The 19,973-nt window shown below is 27.2% G+C and overlaps 9 protein-coding genes and 27 non-coding genes across 36 annotated transcripts; all 36 read left to right on the top strand. All coding sequences in view use genetic code 4, as the record gives it.

The window, feature by feature from the left end:
• On the top strand, window positions 1-1,158 carry cob (cytochrome b). Its single transcript has one exon. It carries the CDS (start codon window positions 1-3, stop codon window positions 1,156-1,158), a length of 1,158 nt encoding a protein of 385 aa, YP_009546973.1.
• Window positions 1,159-1,307: 149 nt separating this feature from the next.
• On the top strand, window positions 1,308-1,378 carry EJ508_mgt01. The gene has a single exon. It is a non-coding gene; the product is annotated as a tRNA-Cys (tRNA).
• Window positions 1,379-1,778: 400 nt separating this feature from the next.
• Window positions 1,779-2,828, top strand: nad1 (NADH dehydrogenase subunit 1). The gene has a single exon. It carries the CDS (start codon window positions 1,779-1,781, stop codon window positions 2,826-2,828), a length of 1,050 nt encoding a protein of 349 aa, YP_009546974.1.
• Window positions 2,829-2,836: 8 nt separating this feature from the next.
• orf1 (hypothetical protein) lies at window positions 2,837-3,748 on the top strand (the record flags this gene model as incomplete). The annotated part of the gene is made up of 1 exon: window positions 2,837-3,748. A coding segment is annotated over exon 1 (912 nt), but the record flags the coding sequence as incomplete, so codon positions are not given.
• Window positions 3,749-3,757: 9 nt separating this feature from the next.
• On the top strand, window positions 3,758-4,516 carry orf2 (hypothetical protein; the record flags this gene model as incomplete). The annotated part of the gene is made up of 1 exon: window positions 3,758-4,516. A coding segment is annotated over exon 1 (759 nt), but the record flags the coding sequence as incomplete, so codon positions are not given.
• Window positions 4,517-5,447: 931 nt separating this feature from the next.
• On the top strand, window positions 5,448-6,914 carry nad4 (NADH dehydrogenase subunit 4). Its single transcript has one exon. It carries the CDS (start codon window positions 5,448-5,450, stop codon window positions 6,912-6,914), a length of 1,467 nt encoding a protein of 488 aa, YP_009546977.1.
• A 67-nt stretch (window positions 6,915-6,981) lies between these two features.
• Window positions 6,982-7,052, top strand: EJ508_mgt02. Its single transcript has one exon. It is a non-coding gene; the product is annotated as a tRNA-Arg (tRNA).
• A 34-nt stretch (window positions 7,053-7,086) lies between these two features.
• Window positions 7,087-7,157, top strand: EJ508_mgt03. The gene has a single exon. It is a non-coding gene; the product is annotated as a tRNA-Asn (tRNA).
• A 108-nt stretch (window positions 7,158-7,265) lies between these two features.
• atp8 (ATP synthase subunit 8) lies at window positions 7,266-7,412 on the top strand. The gene has a single exon. It carries the CDS (start codon window positions 7,266-7,268, stop codon window positions 7,410-7,412), a length of 147 nt encoding a protein of 48 aa, YP_009546978.1.
• Window positions 7,413-7,585: 173 nt separating this feature from the next.
• On the top strand, window positions 7,586-8,359 carry atp6 (ATP synthase subunit 6). Its single transcript has one exon. The coding sequence runs from the start codon at window positions 7,586-7,588 to the stop codon at window positions 8,357-8,359; it is 774 nt and encodes a 257-aa protein (YP_009546979.1).
• Window positions 8,360-8,875: 516 nt separating this feature from the next.
• Window positions 8,876-8,947, top strand: EJ508_mgt04. The gene has a single exon. It is a non-coding gene; the product is annotated as a tRNA-Gly (tRNA).
• Window positions 8,948-9,059: 112 nt separating this feature from the next.
• EJ508_mgr02 lies at window positions 9,060-10,505 on the top strand. Its single transcript has one exon. It is a non-coding gene; the product is annotated as a small subunit ribosomal RNA (ribosomal RNA).
• A 94-nt stretch (window positions 10,506-10,599) lies between these two features.
• EJ508_mgt05 lies at window positions 10,600-10,684 on the top strand. Its single transcript has one exon. It is a non-coding gene; the product is annotated as a tRNA-Tyr (tRNA).
• An 80-nt stretch (window positions 10,685-10,764) lies between these two features.
• Window positions 10,765-11,415, top strand: nad6 (NADH dehydrogenase subunit 6). Its single transcript has one exon. The coding sequence runs from the start codon at window positions 10,765-10,767 to the stop codon at window positions 11,413-11,415; it is 651 nt and encodes a 216-aa protein (YP_009546980.1).
• A 38-nt stretch (window positions 11,416-11,453) lies between these two features.
• cox3 (cytochrome oxidase subunit 3) lies at window positions 11,454-12,263 on the top strand. The gene has a single exon. The coding sequence runs from the start codon at window positions 11,454-11,456 to the stop codon at window positions 12,261-12,263; it is 810 nt and encodes a 269-aa protein (YP_009546981.1).
• Window positions 12,264-12,428: 165 nt separating this feature from the next.
• EJ508_mgt06 lies at window positions 12,429-12,500 on the top strand. The gene has a single exon. It is a non-coding gene; the product is annotated as a tRNA-Lys (tRNA).
• An 11-nt stretch (window positions 12,501-12,511) lies between these two features.
• Window positions 12,512-12,582, top strand: EJ508_mgt07. Its single transcript has one exon. It is a non-coding gene; the product is annotated as a tRNA-Gly (tRNA).
• An 84-nt stretch (window positions 12,583-12,666) lies between these two features.
• Window positions 12,667-12,739, top strand: EJ508_mgt08. The gene has a single exon. It is a non-coding gene; the product is annotated as a tRNA-Asp (tRNA).
• A 40-nt stretch (window positions 12,740-12,779) lies between these two features.
• On the top strand, window positions 12,780-12,860 carry EJ508_mgt09. Its single transcript has one exon. It is a non-coding gene; the product is annotated as a tRNA-Ser (tRNA).
• Window positions 12,861-12,932, top strand: EJ508_mgt10. Its single transcript has one exon. It is a non-coding gene; the product is annotated as a tRNA-Trp (tRNA).
• A 24-nt stretch (window positions 12,933-12,956) lies between these two features.
• On the top strand, window positions 12,957-13,028 carry EJ508_mgt11. The gene has a single exon. It is a non-coding gene; the product is annotated as a tRNA-Ile (tRNA).
• A 116-nt stretch (window positions 13,029-13,144) lies between these two features.
• On the top strand, window positions 13,145-13,229 carry EJ508_mgt12. The gene has a single exon. It is a non-coding gene; the product is annotated as a tRNA-Ser (tRNA).
• Window positions 13,230-13,345: 116 nt separating this feature from the next.
• Window positions 13,346-13,418, top strand: EJ508_mgt13. Its single transcript has one exon. It is a non-coding gene; the product is annotated as a tRNA-Pro (tRNA).
• A 163-nt stretch (window positions 13,419-13,581) lies between these two features.
• On the top strand, window positions 13,582-18,211 carry EJ508_mgr01. Its single transcript has 2 exons — window positions 13,582-16,006; window positions 17,802-18,211. It is a non-coding gene; the product is annotated as a large subunit ribosomal RNA (ribosomal RNA).
• A 156-nt stretch (window positions 18,212-18,367) lies between these two features.
• EJ508_mgt14 lies at window positions 18,368-18,438 on the top strand. The gene has a single exon. It is a non-coding gene; the product is annotated as a tRNA-Thr (tRNA).
• Window positions 18,439-18,447: 9 nt separating this feature from the next.
• On the top strand, window positions 18,448-18,521 carry EJ508_mgt15. Its single transcript has one exon. It is a non-coding gene; the product is annotated as a tRNA-Glu (tRNA).
• Window position 18,522: 1 nt separating this feature from the next.
• EJ508_mgt16 lies at window positions 18,523-18,595 on the top strand. The gene has a single exon. It is a non-coding gene; the product is annotated as a tRNA-Val (tRNA).
• Window positions 18,596-18,670: 75 nt separating this feature from the next.
• EJ508_mgt17 lies at window positions 18,671-18,741 on the top strand. The gene has a single exon. It is a non-coding gene; the product is annotated as a tRNA-Met (tRNA).
• Window positions 18,742-18,744: 3 nt separating this feature from the next.
• EJ508_mgt18 lies at window positions 18,745-18,817 on the top strand. Its single transcript has one exon. It is a non-coding gene; the product is annotated as a tRNA-Met (tRNA).
• On the top strand, window positions 18,818-18,899 carry EJ508_mgt19. Its single transcript has one exon. It is a non-coding gene; the product is annotated as a tRNA-Leu (tRNA).
• On the top strand, window positions 18,900-18,971 carry EJ508_mgt20. Its single transcript has one exon. It is a non-coding gene; the product is annotated as a tRNA-Ala (tRNA).
• A 161-nt stretch (window positions 18,972-19,132) lies between these two features.
• On the top strand, window positions 19,133-19,205 carry EJ508_mgt21. Its single transcript has one exon. It is a non-coding gene; the product is annotated as a tRNA-Phe (tRNA).
• A 3-nt stretch (window positions 19,206-19,208) lies between these two features.
• Window positions 19,209-19,297, top strand: EJ508_mgt22. Its single transcript has one exon. It is a non-coding gene; the product is annotated as a tRNA-Leu (tRNA).
• A 3-nt stretch (window positions 19,298-19,300) lies between these two features.
• EJ508_mgt23 lies at window positions 19,301-19,373 on the top strand. Its single transcript has one exon. It is a non-coding gene; the product is annotated as a tRNA-Gln (tRNA).
• Window positions 19,374-19,403: 30 nt separating this feature from the next.
• Window positions 19,404-19,475, top strand: EJ508_mgt24. The gene has a single exon. It is a non-coding gene; the product is annotated as a tRNA-Met (tRNA).
• Window positions 19,476-19,850: 375 nt separating this feature from the next.
• Window positions 19,851-19,921, top strand: EJ508_mgt25. Its single transcript has one exon. It is a non-coding gene; the product is annotated as a tRNA-His (tRNA).
• Window positions 19,922-19,973: the final 52 nt, after the last annotated feature.

Genomic DNA, 19,973 nt, shown 5'->3' on the forward strand with positions numbered 1-19,973 from the left:
ATGAGAATATTAAAAAGTCATCCTTTATTAAAGATAGTTAATTCTTATATGATAGATTCACCACAACCAGCTAATATAAGTTATTTATGAAACTTTGGATCATTATTAGCATTATGTTTAGGTATACAAATAGTAACAGGTGTTACATTAGCTATGCACTATACACCTAGTGTATTAGAAGCATTTAATTCTGTAGAGCATATTATGAGAGATGTAAATAATGGTTGATTAGTACGTTATTTACACGCTAATACAGCATCAGCATTCTTTTTCTTAGTATACTTACACATAGGTAGAGGATTATACTATGGATCTTACAAATCACCTAGAACATTAACATGAGCTATAGGTACAGTTATACTTATAGTTATGATGGCTACAGCGTTCTTAGGATATGTATTACCATACGGTCAAATGAGTTTATGAGGTGCTACAGTTATTACTAACCTTATGAGTGCTATACCATGAATAGGTCAAGATATAGTTGAGTTTATATGAGGTGGTTTCTCTGTAAATAATGCAACATTAAACAGATTCTTTGCATTACACTTCTTATTACCTTTTGTATTAGCTGCATTAGCTTTAATGCACTTAATAGCTATGCACGATACAGTAGGATCAGGTAATCCATTAGGAATATCAGGTAATTATGATAGATTACCTTTTGCACCATATTTTATATTTAAAGATTTAGTAACTATCTTTATTTTCTTTATTGTATTATCAATATTTGTTTTCTTTATGCCTAATGCATTAGGAGATAGTGAAAATTATGTTATGGCTAACCCAATGCAAACTCCACCTGCTATTGTACCAGAGTGATATTTATTACCTTTCTATGCTATTTTAAGATCAATACCTAATAAATTATTAGGTGTTATAGCTATGTTCTCAGCTATCTTAGCTTTAATGGTGATGCCTATCACAGATTTATCAAAATTAAGAGGAGTACAATTCAGACCATTAAGTAAAGTAGCCTTCTATATTTTCGTTGCTAATTTCTTAGTATTAATGCAAATAGGTGCAAAACACGTTGAAACTCCATTTATTGAGTTAGGACAAATTTCTACTGTGTTATATTTTGCACACTTTTTTGTAATAGTACCTGTAGTTAGTCTTATTGAAAATAGTTTAGTAGAATTAGCTACTAAAAAATAATAATATTATTTTTTAAATTACTTTAGTAGTTTGTTTTGTTATTTTAACTATTATTTAGTTTCCTCGCGTTTTTAAAAATTTATTTTTTTTTATAAATTTGCGTGCTAACTGCATGCACGCGAGGTTATATATATATTTTTAATATATAAGGAGCTTGAGCAGAGGGTTCTGCGTTTTGATTGCAAATTGAAATAAAGGGATTCGAGTTCCCCGGGCTCCTAAAAATATATTTATTTCTATAGCTATATTTGATTAATGGTTACAAGTTTAAATGTTTATTAACTTATAGCTTAATAGAGGTTAAATAGAAATAATTCGTCGCGCGCGCACGCTCACTGCGCGCGAGGGGACTATTTAATTACTTCGCGCGCGTGCAGTTAGCACGCACGCGAGGGTACTAAATATATTTTAAATTTAATAATTATTTGTTATAAAATAGTAGGTAAATATATAGTTATAGTTAAAGTTAAATATAGCTATAACTATCTTTTTTTACTTTTAGCTTATTTAAACATAAATATAAAAATATATAATATAATTAATAATACTGCACGTTTTAAAATATTAAAAATATTATAACTATATATTTTTTTTTATGTAATATAAAATAAAAAAAAAAAATGTCAAATATAATTTCAATAATTCAAGGATTATTAGTTATTGTTCCTGCTTTAATATCTGTTGCTTTTGTAACAATATCAGAAAGAAAAGTTATGGCTAGTATGCAAAGAAGAGTAGGACCTAATGCAGTAGGTTATTATGGTTTATTACAAGCATTTGCTGATGCATTAAAATTATTATTAAAAGAGTATGTAGCACCAACACAAGCTAATATTATATTATTCTTCCTTGGACCTGTTATAACTTTAATTTTTGCTTTATTAGGTTATCTTGTAATTCCTTATGCTCCAGGTACATTTATATCTGACCATCGTTTAGGTATATTTTTTATGTTAGCAGTTAGTGCTATAGCTACATATGGTATATTATTAGCTGGATGATCTGCTAATTCTAAATATGCTTTTTTAGGTTCATTAAGAAGTACTGCTCAATTAATTAGTTATGAGTTAATCTTAAGTTCTGTATTATTATTAGTTATATTATTAACTGGTAGTTTAAATGTTATTACTATAGTAGAATCACAAAAAGCAGTATCTTTATTATTACCTTTATTACCTTTATTTATTGTATTCTTTATAGGTTCTATAGCAGAAACTAATAGAGCGCCATTTGATTTAGCTGAGGCTGAATCAGAACTTGTAAGTGGTTTCATGACAGAACATTCTGCTAGTATTTTTGTTTTCTTCTTCTTAGCTGAATATGCTAGTATTATATTAATTTGTATTTTAAATAGTATTTTATTCTTTGGAGGTTATTTATCTATTATCGTTTTTAGTATTATTTCACTTCTAGATTTAAGTCGTGAAGATACTTTATTTCATGTTTTAATATCTATTATATCTAGTTCTCCTATAAATTTAGCTGTTAAAACATCTATATTAGTATTTGTTTTTATTTGAGTTAGAGCTTCTTTCCCTAGAATTCGTTTTGATCAATTAATGTCAGTTTGTTGATTAGTTTTATTACCTATTACTATTGCTTATGTTATACTTTTGCCTTGTGTGGTTTCTGGTTTACTGATAAACCCTGTGAATATTTCTTTACTTTAATTTTATCTATATTTGCTTTAGTTTTACCTATGTTTGAATATATTTTTGTAATAATATTTACAGATTTAGAAAAAAGTAAATATTTTAAAATTATTTATATGTTTATCATTGATTTTATTGATTTCTTTATAATTATTATTAAAAAAATCTGATATTTTTATATTAAATATTTTATTATTGATATCTTAGTATTTTATATTAAGAAATTTATTATTTTCTTGTTTAACTATCTTTTTAAATATTTAATTAAGTACTCTCCATTATTTAAATCTTATTATTATTCTTATATTAAACCTATTTATGTTTACCTTTATAATAAACAAATTGTAAAAATCATGAATCATCCTTTAGTTTCATTTTTACAAAATGAAAAGGTAAAAAAATATTATATTTTTTTATTTAATTGTGAAAAGATAACTAAATATAGTAAATGATTTAAATGTTTATTTAATTTATTAATTCTTGGTTTAATTATAAAAGATATTAATAGTAATTATGAATTCTTAACATCTCTTGATAAATTTATGGATAATATTTTATCTCCTAACTTTTATATAATGTTAGCTTATTCTAGTATTAAATACTATTTTTTTAGTAAAATATTATTAATTATTTTTAATATAGTAGTTAATAATAATATTAAAGAAATACACGAGAAATATTTTAATAATATCTTAAATTATTATTATATTATATTACCAACTTTATTTATGTTAACATTATTTACTATATATAATGATGATTATCCTTTAATCTTATCATTAAAAGACTTAATTTTTTATCTTGTAGTAATACATTTAGGTTTAGGGTTTCTAATTGAGGCTTTATATAAAGATATACAAAGCCCTTTAATAACTTTATTTACTATCTTAATAGCGTTATTAGGTATAATAATTGCTATTTTTAATATAAAGGAATGTTTAGAATTTATGGATATGTTTTTTATATTAAAAATTAATGGTAATAATGGTCCACCTTTAGGTCCTTCAGGTAATGGTAATAGAGATCCTTCTGGTCCTCCAGGTAGTCAAGGTCCTCCTGGTCCTCATAATCCCAATTCTCATTTAGGTCAAGATTCTTCTAATGATAGAGATTCTTCTAATAATAGAAGAGATTCTAATAATAGAAGACCTAATAGAGATAGAGAACCTTTTAACCCTAATAGAGACCGTTTTAACCCAAATAGAAATCCTTTTGATTCATATAATAACAGAGATTCTTTTGACTCTTATAATAACGGATATCCTTATAATAACGGATCTCATTATGACCCTAATAATTACAATAATTCTAGTAATCAAGTAATACCTGGTCCTTCAAATAGTCATTCTGGTCCTTCATATAGTCATTCTGGTCCTTCAAATAGTGGAGTAGTTAATTGTTCTTCAAATAGTGGAGTAGTAACTCAAAGTGATTCATTCGAAAGAAAAGTTGGTTTATTTGACTCATTAGGTATAAAAAAATATGATACAGAAAGTACTGTAAAAAATAAAATAAAAAAAGATAAAGAAAGAGTTAGATTGGATCAATTAAAAATAGATGATCCCGCAGCTTATAAACGTTTAATGGAAAGAAGAAGTTTTGCTAATCGGCAAGGATCTCCAGGAACACAATGAGGAAAAGAATTAGAAAAGGCAAAAAGAAATGAAACAAGAATGAGTAAAATGAGAAGTAGAAGTCTAGATTTAAATCCTGAAGGTTTAACTACTGAACAATTACATGCTCGTATGAATGGACAAAGTGTAATGGGAAATGTAACTAATAATAATGGTTATTATCCTCAAACAAATTGAGCAAATAATAATGGTTGTTATCCTCAAACTAATTCAACATATAATAATGGTTCTTATCCTCAAACAAATTGAGCAAACAATACTAACAATCAATCATCAATGCCTTTTGGTAATCAAAGTAGAATAATTAATGAAATTAATAATAATAATAGAAATTTAAATCAAAATAATTGAGTAAACAGTTCTAACAATTTTGATATGACTAATCATAATAATAATAGAGTAAACAATTATAACAATTATGATATGACTAATCAAAATAATAGAGCAAACAATTATAACAATTTTGATATGACTAATCAAAATAATAGAGCAAACAATCTTATCCATCCTAATATAAATACTAGAAGTAGTATGGATATTGAAATGCTTAATCGTCTTAATAGATCTATTAATTCTAGAAATAATAATAATGGAGTAAACAATAATAACAGTCCTAATTCAACAAATAGAAATAATACACCAACAAGTCCTAGACAAGATCAAAATTAGAGAAAAAACATCAAGAAATCCCTTCGGGCGAGGGACGGATAGATAAAAATATCTTATAAATTTACCAAAAATAACTTTTTTAGTTTATAAAAGTATATCTCAATATAGATATATAGATAGTTATATATATTAAATAACAACTTTATTGGCATACATGAAGTGTAATATGTAAAATATTATATTATATAAATTTAATAGTCCCTTCGCGAGCGTGCATACTGCACGCACGCGTTATCTAGTCCCTTCGGGCCTCGCCCGCAAGGCGACAAGACCTTTCTGGGGGCTAGTAATAAATATTTTATTAGTAGTAAATTTATTATATATATATTTAATTATGTCTTTATTATTATTAATAACACCTTTAATAGGAATAGGTTTAATTACAATAGAAACAAATTATGGATTAAGTTTATTTAATGAAATAAAAATAAAATCAATAGCCTTATTAACATCAATAATAAATTTAATAATATCATTAGTAATGTTTATAATATTTGATTTTAGTAGTAAAAGCTATAGCTTTATTGAAGAACATTACCAAATAAGTTATTTTGATATATATTTAGGTGTTGATGGTTTATCTATATATTTTGTTTTATTAACAACAATAATTATGCCTATAGCAATATTATCAAATTGAAATTCAATTACATCTAAAAATGTATTATCATTTGTAGTAATAATGTTATTATTAGAAACATTATTATTAGCAGTATTCTTAGTACTTGATGTATTATTATTTTATATTTTTTTTGAAAGTATATTACCACCATTATTTTTATTAATAGGATTATTTGGTTCAAGTAATAAAGTAAGAGCTAGTTTTTATTTATTCTTATATACATTATTTGGATCATTATTTATGTTATTATCAATAATAGCTATGTCTTCTATAATGGGAACAACAGATTTTGATGCATTATCTAAATCAAATTTTAGTTATATAACTCAATTATTTTTATTCTATGGTATATTTATAGCTTTTGCTGTAAAAACACCAGTAATTTTCTTAAATACTTGATTATTAAAAGCTCACGTTGAATCACCATTATCAGGAAGTATTATTTTAGCTGGTATAGTTTTAAAATTAAGTTTATATGGTATATTTAGATTAATTTTACCTTTATTACCTAAAGCTTCTATAAACTATACATATATTATTTATGTTATAGGTGTAATAACAATATTATATGCTAGTTTTAGTACATTAAGAACAATAGATATTAAAGAACTTATTGCTTATTCATCAGTATCTCACGCTGCTGTTTATTTAATTGGTGCCTTTAGTAATACAATTCAAGGTATTGAAGGTTCAATAGCTTTAGGTTTAGCTCACGGTTTTGTTTCATCAGGTTTATTTATTTGTGCAGGAGGTATTTTATACGATAGATCATCTACTAGATTAATTACATATTATAGAGGTTTAGCTCAAATTATGCCTATATTCTCTGTATTATTCTTTATATTATCATTAGGTAATAGTGGTACTCCTTTAACTCTTAATTTCTTAGGTGAATTTATGTCATTATATGGTGTATTTGAAAGAATGCCTATATTAGGTGTATTAGCTAGTTCATCTATAGTATTCTCTGCTGCTTATACTATATTTATGTATAATAGAATAGTTTTTGGTGGTTCTTACTCTGTTTACTTTAAAGATAATATAGGTGATGTAACTAGAAGAGAATTTATAATGTTATTAATATTTGTTATCTTAACTGTATTATTTGGTATTTACCCAGCACCAATCTTAGATGGATTACACTATTCAGTTTCTTCTTTAATTTATAATGTAAATTAAAAAAAAAAATAATATAATTATAATAATAATAGTTTTATTATTAATACCTCTCCCTCGGAGGGTATTATTCTTATTAGCTTAATGGTAAAGCAGAATACTTCTGATATTCGGATCTGAGTTCGAGTCTTAGATAGGAATATAATAATTATATAATTAGCTTCTGCTATTTATAGCCCTTATAGCTCAACGGTAGAGCGGAATACTGTTAATATTTTGATAGATGTTCGATTCATCTTAAGGGCTTAGTTAAAGTAAAAATGTAAAAATATTATATTTAATCCAATGCCTAAATTCTTTAGGAGTGGTGATAAATCTAATAGATTATCTAAACCAAGAAAAATAAATATAAATATGCCACAATTAGTACCATTTTTTTTTGTTAATCAAGTAGTATTTGCATTTGTTATATTAACAGTATTAATATATGCATTTAGTAAATATATTTTACCAAAATTTGTACGTATTTTTATTTCTCGTATTTATATAAATAAATTATAGTAAGCTATAGTTAATAGCTTTATTAAGTTTAAACTTAAATATTTATATAACAGCACCGCTAGCAGTCGGGCTCCCTCCCCCCTCTCCGGGGGAGGGGAAGTTCCTGTAGGGAGCTATCAATATCTTTACCATATTACTTAAAAATTAAATTTAAAATTTTTACATAATCATAAATGAGAGCAGTAAATTTCGTATTGAGTCCTTTAGACCAATTTGAAGTAAGAGATTTATTTTCTTTAAATAGTAATTTATTAGGAAACATTAATATATCATTAACAAATATAGGTTTATATCTATCAATAGGTGGATTTATAATATTAACATATAGTTTATTAGCAACAAATAATAATAAAATTATACCAAATAACTGATCAATAAGTCAGGAAACTATATATGCTACAGTACACAGTATAGTAATAAATCAACTTAATCCTACAAAAGGACAATTATATTTCCCATTTATATATGCATTATTTATATTTATATTAGTAAATAATTTAATAGGAATGGTGCCATATAGTTTTGCATCAACATCACACTTTATTTTAACATTCTCATTAAGTTTCACAGTTGTTTTAGGTGCAACATTCTTAGGATTCCAAAGACATGGATTAAAATTCTTTTCATTATTTGTACCTTCAGGTTGTCCTTTAGCATTATTACCTTTATTAGTTTTAATCGAATTCATTTCATACTTATCTAGAAATGTTTCTTTAGGTTTAAGACTTGCAGCTAATATTTTATCAGGTCACATGCTTTTATCTATTTTAAGTGGATTTACATATAATATAATGACTAGTGGTATATTATTCTTCTTCTTAGGTTTAGTTCCTTTAGCTTTTATAATTGCATTCTCTGGATTAGAATTAGCTATTGCATTTATTCAAGCTCAAGTTTTCGTTGTTTTAACTTGTTCTTACATTAAAGACGGATTAGATTTACACTAATCTAATTAAAACTTAAACTTAATATTTAAAGAGCTTTTAAGCTTTAAAATATAAAGATATTTTTACAGCGCGGTGGCTTCCAGCAGTCGGGCTCTCCCCCTTCCGCAGGGAGCTAAAAAGCTTTATTTTATTTAATTAAAGATATGAAAATTTTATGTAAAAGGAAAATCCAATACTTTTTAAGCATACATGTTTGATTATCAACCTTTATAGAGATATAAGGAATTTAACAGAAACTAATAATTATTTAAAACGTTAAGTTAATATTAATTGCGAACAATAATCCTATGCTTAGTATTTATTTAGAATTATTAAAATTTAAAACAGAAACCGGGTTATTTATATCTTTAACAAAAAAAAAAATAAAAATAAAAATTCTTTATATTTTAGCAGCGCCGCGGCTTCCAGCAGTGGCGATGCCCCCGGAGGGAGCTAATAGCTATATATAATTTTAGTTATAAAAAAAGTCTATTACAATATAGATATTATGGAATATCCATATATAACTTAAAATTGACAACCATACGTTAATTGGTAAACTAGTCGTCTTCCAAACGATAATTGTGAGTTCGAGCCTCACTGGTTGTAATCGATTATTTCGATCAAATTTATTTTTTTTTTTGTTACATGAAGTAATAAAGATTAAAGATAAAAAGTATATAACAATATAGAGATATAATAAAGATATCTTGTAATGATTAAATTTTTTGAGTTTGATGATGGCTCTGATTGAACGCTGTCCAAGTACTTGACACATGCTAATCGAACGACTATTTATTAAAATAAAATGAGTAGTAGTGGTGTACAGGTGAGTAAAAGATAATTTGGCTACCTTAAAGTAAGGGAAAAATCCCTTATATAAGAAAGGAAAATAAAAGGTCCGCTTTAAGATGTTAATCTTTATCTCGGAGAGTAGTAGGAAAGGTAATGACTTTTCTAGCTAATATCCGTAGTCGTGACTGAGAGGTCGATCGACCACATTGGGTCTGAGAAAACCCCAATGCGTATTAGTACAGCAGTGAGGAATATTGGTCAATGGCCGAAAGGCTGAACCAGTAACTTGGAAGAATGTAAATGTATTTAATAAATACAATAACGATTAACTCGTATAAAATTCTAAATAGGATAATGATAATGACAATTTCCTATTTATAAGTCTTGACCAAATTACGTGCCAGCAGTCGCGGTAATACGTAGAAGACTAGTGTTAGTCATCTTTATTAGGTTTAAAGGGTACCTAGACGGTAAATTAAACTCTAAATGAGTACTTTTTTACTAGAGTTTTATGTGAGAAGGAAGAACTTCTGGAGTAGGGATAAAATACGCAAATACCAGAAGGACTGATAACGGCGAAGGCGTCCTTCTATGTAAAAACTGACGTTGAGGGACGAAGGCTCGGGTAGCGATAAGGATTAGATACCCTAGTAGTCCAAGCAGACAATGATGAATGTCATAGACTAGATTTAATATTTAGTCTATAAATGAAAGTGTAAGCATTCCACCTCAAGAGTAATATGGCAACATATAAACTGAAATCATTAGACCGTTTCTGAAACCAGTAGTGAAGTATGTTATTTAATTCGATAACCCGCGAAAAACCTTACCACAGTTTGAATAACAATTAAAAAATTGTTACAAGCGCTGCACGGCTGTCTTTAGTTAATGTCGTGAGATCTGGTTAACTCCTTTAATTAACGAAAACCCTCACTTTATTTAGATATATAAAGTGGTTCGCCGCTACATAGGATATAGATAATAGGGATTAAGACAAGTCATCATGGCCTTAATACTGTGGGCTATAGACGTGCCACATACGCCTTAACAAAGGGATGCGATATTGTGAAATGGAGCTAATCCCCAAAAAAGGATATAATATGGATTGTAGTCTGTAACTCGACTACATGAATAAGGAATTACTAGTAATCGTGTATCACCAACGGCACGGTGAATTTATTCTCAGCTAGGTACTAACCACTCGTCAGGCGCTGAAAGAAGTATGTGCAATAAGTTTGATTTGCTTATGTATTAATATATATAATCAGGTATATAAATATGTATGTCTTATTTTCGTATGCATGACTTTGATTGGTGTTAAGTCGAAATAAGGTTCGTGTAATGGAAATTGCACGGGATGGATAGAATTTAACAAAAAAAAAAATTATAATAATAATATTTATTTTATCTCTATATCTTTTTTTGAATTATTAAAAATTGTTCAATAAAGTATATAAAGATAATTAAGGAAGGGTCCGTTTGTTGGTTTACGGGTTGAGCTGTAAACTCAATGGCTATATGCCATCGAAGGTTCGATTCCTTTTCTTCCTAATTAGATCATAAATATGTAACTCCTTTCTTGATATTTTATATTTGTATAAAATAATAAAAGATTAGTTTTATTTTATTTAATGAATAATATTTTTTTATTAAACGATTATATAACTAATGGTTATAGATTAGAATTTGTAGATTTTATTTATATAATTTCTATTTTATTTGGTATATTTACTATTATTAGTAGAAATCCTATTGTATCTGTATTATTTTTAATAGGTTTATTTGTTAATATAGCAGGATTATTAATATTAGTAGGATATGATTATATAGGATTATCTTATATATTAGTATATGTAGGTGCTGTTTCAATTTTATTTTTATTCATATTAATGTTAATTAATATTAGAATTTCTGAATTAGTTAGTGAAACTAATAACGATATACCTTTAGCTGTTATAACTGTATTACTTTTTTATTTTATAATAGGACAAGTAATACCTAGTAATTTAACAGATAATACTATAGTTACTAGTTTATCAAATTCATTTTCTGAAGTATATAATGTACAATTAGATAATGAAATATTAAATATAATAGATTTAAAACAAGAAATAGCTTATGCTAGTAGTAAAAGTTGAGATAATTCATTAATAGAATTTACTCATATAACAGGTATAGGTAATATTATGTATACTAACTATTCATTATGATTAATAATAAGTTCAGTAATATTATTAGTAGGTATGGTAGGTGCAATAGTTATAACTATTAAACAAAAGTAGTTTAATTGAAAACTTGTTTATTATAAAATAAATATTAAATGGTATATAAATCAAAAAGAAATTTTCAAAATCATCCTTTCCATTTAGTTTCTCCATCTCCATGACCATTATTTACTAGTTTATCATTATTTATACTTACAACAGCTACAGTTTTATTTATGCACGGTTTTCAAGGTTTTGAATACTTAGTACCAGTAGCTGTAATTAATGTAGCTTATGTTATGGGTTTATGATTTAGAGATGTAATTTCAGAAGGTACATATTTAGGTAATCATACAAATGCAGTTCAAAAAGGATTAAATTTAGGTGTAGGTTTATTTATTATCTCAGAAGTATTCTTCTTCTTAGCTATTTTCTGAGCATTCTTCCACAGTGCTATATCACCTAGTGTTGAATTAGGAGCACAATGACCTCCATTAGGTATACAAGGTGTTAATCCTTTTGAATTACCATTATTAAATACAATTATTTTATTATCATCTGGTGTTACTATTACTTACGCTCATCATTCATTAATACAAGGTAATAGAAAAGGTGCATTATATGGTACAGTAGTTACAATTTTATTAGCTGTTATTTTCACTTTCTTCCAAGGTGTAGAATATACAGTATCTTCATTCACTATCTCTGATAGTGTTTACGGATCATGTTTCTACTTTGGTACAGGTTTCCACGGATTACACGTTATAATAGGTACAGCATTCTTAGCAGTAGGATTATGACGTTTAGCTGCATATCACTTAACAGATCATCATCATTTAGGTTATGAATCAGGTATTTTATACTGACACTTTGTTGATGTTGTTTGATTATTCTTATATATTTCTGTATATTATTGAGGTTATTAATTATTAATAAAAAACAATTACTTCACCCTTCGGTGAGGTAATAGTATTATTATATAATTATTTTCAAAAATTAAATAATAGTAGTATAATTTGTAAAATATATATTTAATAGTATAAAAACTTCACGCAAATAATACGCGATAAACGAAGACTAAATATATATAAGAGACTTTAGTTTAAAGGTAAAACATGTGACTTTTAATCATTACCATATGGGTTCAAGTCCCATAAGTCTTAAAATAATATTAATGACTATAAGTTAACGGTAGACTACTTATTTACCAATTAAGTTGTGCTGATTCGAATTCAGCTAGTCATAAAAAAAAGATCTTTAATTAGACCTAAAGAGTCCCACGCCCCTCCTGCGGAGGGACGAGGTACGGAGTCTAATATAAATAAGACAGGGTTAATAACTTAATAGGTAAAGTGTTTTGCTGTCAATAAAAAAGATGTCGGTTCAAGTCCGACTTAGCCCGTAATTTTTTTTTATTGTTAACAATAAAAAAAAATAACAAAGGAAAAGTTGCTATTGGTAGGGTAAGATATTTGCTAAATATTGTGTTTGTACACTTAGATGTTCGATTCATCTCTTTTCCGAAGAGCGTAGTTTAATAGGTAAAACTGTAAGCTTCAACCTTATATTTCTTAGTTCAAATCTAAGTGCTCTTGAAGTTGTATATAGATAATTTTATTGGTTCTTTAACTTAACCGGTAAAGTGTGTTCTTGATAAGGATATGTTCAGTGTTCGAGTCACTGAAGAATCATTTATTATATAACTTTACTTCGCGCACGTGTAGTTAGTACGCACGCGAAGAGACTAAATAAATATAAAATAAAAAAAATATATAATTATAATTATAATATAATTAATATTAAAATAAGAGAGTTGGCTGAGTGGTTTAAAGCGGCTAACTTGAGTTTAGCTAAAGGTAAAACTTTCATATGTTCGAATCATATACTCTCTGATATAATATATATCTTAATCTTTAATTATAATATATCTTAATATTTAATTAAGATATGTCTTAATGTTTAATTATAATTAGTTAATAAAACCTCGCGAGGGGATTTTATAAATCTACAGGTTAGAGCCAGGTTGGTTAGGCGTCTCATTTGGGTTGAGGAGTAGTTATGTTCGAATCATAATAACCTGAAGTAAAAATTAAAATTGTAAAAGTATCTTACAATATAGGTGATATGAAAACCTAAATTTCTTGATGAAAATCAAGGCAAGTATATAAAGAAATTATTATGGATAATTAGCTATATATTAAAGAAAATCTAGTATGACTAGTTTCTAAGAGAAATCAGATAATAAACGAAGTGAATTGAAATATCTTAGTAACTTTAGGAAAAGAAATCAAACGAGATTGTTATTTGGTGTAAACTAAATAACAAAAGCCTAGTAACAAAACTTGTTAAAGTAAAATGGATTAAAATCTGTTTGAATAAAGGGGAACCTTCCTCTAAGGCTAAATATAATATATAAGCGATAGTGAAAAGTACCGTGAGGTAAAATTTGAAATAGTAATTTTATAAGCAGCTCGAGTGAAATTTAAATAAAAAATAAGAGCGTACCTTTTGCATAATGGGTCAGCAAGTTAATTTTAGATGCAAGCAATGATTTCTTGGTAAAAAGCCAAGAAACTAGCTTAGATAAACCAATTATGAGAAAATGATTAAGTATCTAGAATTAGACCCGAAGACTAGTGATCTTACCATGGTCAGGGTTATAAAAGCCCGAACGGGTTATCGTTGTATAGATATCCGAAGAATTGTGGTAAGTTAGTGAAAGACAAAACTGACTAGTATAGCTGGTTTTCCGCGAAACCTATATGAGTAGGTAATTTAATTAACATCTTAGCAGGTACAGAACTGTGATCTCGGACAATATCAATTGATTTTGTCAACATCGGGGGGTTGTAGTGACTTTACCGGAGAGTATTTGCACTCGGAATGGCAAAGATGAATGTTAAATAATCGGACATAGTGCGATAAGGTTGTATGTCTAAAGGGAAACAGCCCAGAACAAGAGTTAAGGTTCCAAAATTATTGTTGAGTGAAATTAAGGATGTTTTTTTTTAATACAATCAGGAAATAGGCTTAGAAGCGGCCATTTTTTGAAGACCTCGTAACAGAGCACTGATTTATTTTAGAGAAAAATTCCGAAAATTTAACGGATCTAAATAATATACCAAAACCTTGTACACATTTTAATAAATATTTATATTGTATATGTGGGGTAGCGGAACATTGGATTAATATATTATATTAATTCTTATAAGAATTAATAAATTTAAATAATTATTAATAATATTTTATTATTTTATTTTATTATTAATATTATTTTATTTATATAATCCAAGAGAGAATGCTGACATGAGTAACGAAAAAGGTTTAACCTCGCCTTAAGCTTATGGTATTTTATTTAATTTTCGGTGTCTAAAAATATTAATCAAAAGGTAATTTTGATGATATTTATATATTAATACTTCTAAGTAAAAAAACAAAACCTTTAATAAGTAATAAAGGTTCTGGAAAATTTTTTTACTTAATATAAATATAATAAGTCTTTTAAATGTTTTTTTTTTGTATTTATTATATAACTTCTTGTTACAAGTTTTCAAGATTGTATAATTTAAATACAATATAATAAAAAAAATTATATTTATATAAATTATTGTATATTAAAGGCTGATATACAAATAAGGTTAATATATACCGTACCTAGATACTATCACAAGTAAGCAAGTAGAGAATACAAAGGCGTTTGAGTGAACAATCATTAAGGAACTCGGCAAATTGACTACCGTAACTTCGGGATAAGGAGGGCCATTATTATTAGTTTAACATATCTTAGGATATGATTTAATTAAACTAATTTTAAGAGGAATCATGAAATAATGTTGTACGACTGTTTAATAAAAACACAGCACTCTGCAAAGATTAAATATCAAAGTATTGAGTGTGATGTCTGCCCAATGTCGGCAGGGTAACGAATTTACCTTGGTTTTTAACTAAGGTTTTGAAGGATACCCCGATTAATGGCGGCCTTATCTATGAGGGTCCTAAGGTAGCGAAATACCTTGGCCGTTAAATGCGGTCCTGCATGAATGACTTAACGATACAACAGCTGTCTCGATGATTGTCTCAGTGAAATTGGAATAGCAGTGCAGATACTGTTTACCTCTAGATAGACGAGAAGACCCTATGCAGCTTTACTGTTACTAATTGCAAAAGTTAAATTACAGGATGATTTCGAGTGTATAAGGTAATTGTATGATAACAATGAAACACCTTTATTCGTTTCCTTTTATACGCTTTTGAGGATTAGAAGGCAGTTTATGCGGGGCACAGATCCCACAAAAAGTACCTGGGTATATCCAAAGTTCATATGTAAATTTGTAAATTTATTTACAATTATTTTAATTTGTTATATTTATTTTTATATTTATACAGTTATTATAAGATTAAATTCAATATTTATTTTTTATTTAAGTAAGATTTTAACTATATGGTAAATAGATGTATTTTAAACTTTAATATTTTAAAAGTTTTTTTTCATATTAATATCTGAGATTAACCTTTATTAATATGATATTTATTTATACTTTAAAAGTTTAATGGCTAAATCTTGCTTTACTGTTTGACCTACAAGTCTATCAGTCGCGTAAGCGGGGCATATGATCACAAGATGCATTAAGGAAAGGTCTTGGATTATAGAAAAAGTTACGCTAGGGATTTATAACTGTGAGTCCTCCAATATTATAAAATATTGGTAATAGATTGGGTAAATTTCAAAGACAACTTAAAATTATATTCCCTCGCGAGCGTGCAAGCTGCACGCACGCGAGGTTAAGTGTATTTGAAGCGAAACTTATTTTAGCAATAACTAGTTCCAAAAAATCGGGCGATGGCCGCATGGTGATAATACCGCCTAGTATTTTGCTGGTTAACTATCATCCTTATGGAATGATAATAAAATAAGGACGTTCAACGACTAAAAGGTGAGTATTGCTAACAATAATCCTTTGTTAATGCCCAACATCTTTATTAACTATTAATTCGTATAATAATTATTATTACTAAGTAATAATAATGAAATAGACTTGGTTTTAACCAAGCTTAAATATTATATAATTAAATTTATTAATTATATTAATATCTTATATATATATATTTTAAATATGTTAAATATTATAAAATCAAAATTAAAAAACACTTATAAGAAAAAATCATTAAATAGTGAAAATGTTACTATTCATAATAAAGATTTTGTTCCTGTTGTAAGAGATTGAAAAAATAGTATTTATCTTTATAACAAAAATACTTTAAGTTTAATACCTGTAGCAAGTAGATTAGTTATGAAATTAATTAATGGTTATTTTAGTTCATATAATTTAAATATAGAATCTAAAATAAGAAAAAAAAAATTACGTCGTAGATTAAGAAAATTATCTACTAACAAAATTTTTTTAGGTGATGGTGAATTTAAACATACTAATGATAAAGTAAATATAACATTATACGTATATAATAGACAAAAACTTAATCTTTTATTAACATTAAAAAAAAGATATTTAAGATTGTTTAGTGATGAAATTTTTATAAATAAATTAAAATTAATCAAAAATGTATGATTAACAATACTAAAAAAACAACAAGATAAAAAAAGAATTTTAACAAATGTTTTACCTAATTATAGTTCAAAGGTATATTCAATACAAAAACTTTATTATAAAGATTTTTTAACTAAATCTTTAAAAAGTTTAAAAGACTACATGTATTTTAAACAATTACTTTACATTAATAAAGTTAAATTTGAAAATTCTTATTTACAAGGTTTAATAAATTTAATAAGAAAAATATTTAAAAAAAATATAGAATTTAATATTATTAATTTAAAATACTTTTATTTTAATAGTGATATATTTACACAACCATTAGTATTAAGATTAAGAAGAAAAAGAAAATTATCACGTTTTCTTAAAAAATTAGTTACTAAAGCAAATATTAAAAATATTAAATTAAATAAAATCTCAAAAGATATATTAAGTAATATATTTGAAATGAATAATAGTGATAATTTAAATAATTTATTAAATAATTTAACAGATGATAATTCAAAATATTTAAAAAAAGTTGTATTAAATGATATTAAATATAAAAGAGTATCAGGTGTTAGATTACAAGGTGCAGGTAGATTATCTAAACGTTATACTGCTTCAAGATCTTTACACAAATTTAAATATAAAGGTAATTTAGTAAATGCTTATACATCTATTAAAGGTTATCCTTCAGCAGTAATAAGAGGTAATATGAGACCTAATATACAATTTACTAAATTAAATTCTAAAACACGTATTGGATCTTTTGGTGTTAAAGGTTGAGTAAGTGGTACATAATTATAATTATAATAATAATAACAATATCTTATTGCATATAAATAGTTAATAAAGATGATGAAATAGTCTGAACCATTTTGAAAAAAGTGGAAATAAAAGAAAAATCTTTTATGATAACATAATTGAACAGGCTAATTTGCGCAAGAGAGTACAAATTGAGTGCGCGGTTTGGCACCTCGATGTCGGCTTAGCTCATCCACATGAATGCAAAAATCATGAAGGGTTCGACTGTTCGTCGATTAAAGAGCTACATGAGCTGGGTTTAATACGTCGTGAGACAGTATGGTTTCTATCTTCTAGAGGGAATTAAAGTAGAATAAGGATAGCCCCTTCGTACGAAAGGAGTTGGGTATATTGACCTATGGTTTACCTGTTGTTTATGCTATATATATATATATAATATATTATATCATTTACTTATACTTAAGTAAATGTTCACATAGGCATGGCAGGAAGGCTACGTCAGTTAAAGATAAGTGCTGAAAGCATTTAAGCGCGAAGCTTACTTTAGGATACTTTTAAACGTAGAAGAACACTACGAATAATCTTTATATGTTTACATCTATTAGATGATTAACATTATAATGATTAATAGGCTTTAGTTGAACTAATCTTAAGATTTTTAGACATAAAGTACTAATTATTAAAATACTAAATATTTTCATATCAATATTTTTAGCATATAATTAATGCAATTCGCCCGGTTAGCATAAAAGTAATGCAACCGTTTTGTAATCGGTAGAAGTAAGTGCGATACTTGCACTGGGCTGTTACATAAGACCCAATGGTCAAGTTTGGTTAAGACATAACATTTTCACTGTTAGTGCGGGAGTTCAAATCTCCCTTGGGTTGAAAGAAATTAGCTCAGTTGGTAGAGCTGTCGCTTTACACGCGAAAGGTCAGGTGTTCAAATCACCTATTTCTTATTAATAATTATGAGTTAATGTAATAGTTCCTTCACCCCCCCCGGAGGGGGAAGGGGACTATTATTATTATTATAATGCGGGTTGATGTAATAGTAACATATAGGGCTCATGACCCTAAGTTTTAGGTGCAACTCCTAAATCCGCAACCAAAGGCTATAGCTTAATCGGTAAAGCGAACCACTCATGATGGTTTGAGTAAATGTTCAAGTCATTTTAGCCTTAATCCGAGTGCTGGAATTGGTAGACAGTCTTAGCTTAAGTTTAAGTGACGCAAGTCGTAAACGTTCGAATCGTTTCTCGGATAGGGGTTATAGTTTAACTGGTAAAACGGCGATTTTGCATATCGTAATTTTAGGATCGAGTCCTGATAACTCCATAGCAGTATACTATTTAATAAAAATATTATTTTCCCCTCGCGAGCGTGCACGTTGCACGCGCGCGAGGTCCCCTCGCCTTTTATTATAAATTTGCGTGCTAACTACACGCGTGCGAGGTTATATAATAAATTATTTTTTTTTTTAATTTATTATTATTATAGCTTGAGAAGCTCAATTGGTAGAGCGGATCACTGAAGATGATTAGGTTATAAGTTCAAGTCTTATCTCGAGCAGTTATGGGTATGCTGAAAATTGGTAGCCAGGTTCCCTTTAGATTGGAATAGTAATAACTTAGACTTTGCAAGTTCAAGTCTTGTTACCCATATTATATGTTGTCGACTAATCGGTAAGTCATAAATTTTTGGTATTTACTATTGGGTGTTCGAGTCGCCCCAACATAATAAGATTAATATTTATATAATCTTATATTAGCCAAGATAGTTCAATCGGTAGAACAATAATTTCATGAATTAAGAATGAGAATTCAAATTTCTCTCTTGGCCTTATTATTCTTATTACTCTCTTTCCATTTTACCTAATACCGCTTATAAAGCGGATTTTATTTAATGGTAATTAAAATGGTAGTATTTTAATTTTATATAAAGTATTAAAGTTTAAATTTTAATATCTCTTTAAAAATACTTAAGGTCAAATAAGCAAATATTATTATCTTAATCTCAAAAATATCTATTAATAATAAATAAAAAAATCCCCCTCCCCTTTTTAAAAAAAGGGGGGAGGGACAAAGTAAAAAAGAGTAAAATATAGTCCCTTCCCCCAGGGGAAAAGTCCCACAAAGAAAAAGATTAACATTGTGCGCGTGTAGTTATATATATAATAAAACGCGAGAGGACTAAAAGAGATTAAATCTTTATAAGGTGGGTGTAGTTCAATGGTAGAACAGCTGTATGTGGCATAGTATATCCTAGTTCAATTCTAGGTACCCTCCCTATATAACGTTAATATATATAATGTTATTTTTATAAAATAAAATTCGTTTT

This window comes from Aspergillus luchuensis, mitochondrion, assembly GCF_016861625.1.
Source record: "Aspergillus luchuensis mitochondrion, complete genome".
Taxonomy (NCBI): Eukaryota; Fungi; Ascomycota; class Eurotiomycetes; order Eurotiales; family Aspergillaceae; genus Aspergillus; species Aspergillus luchuensis.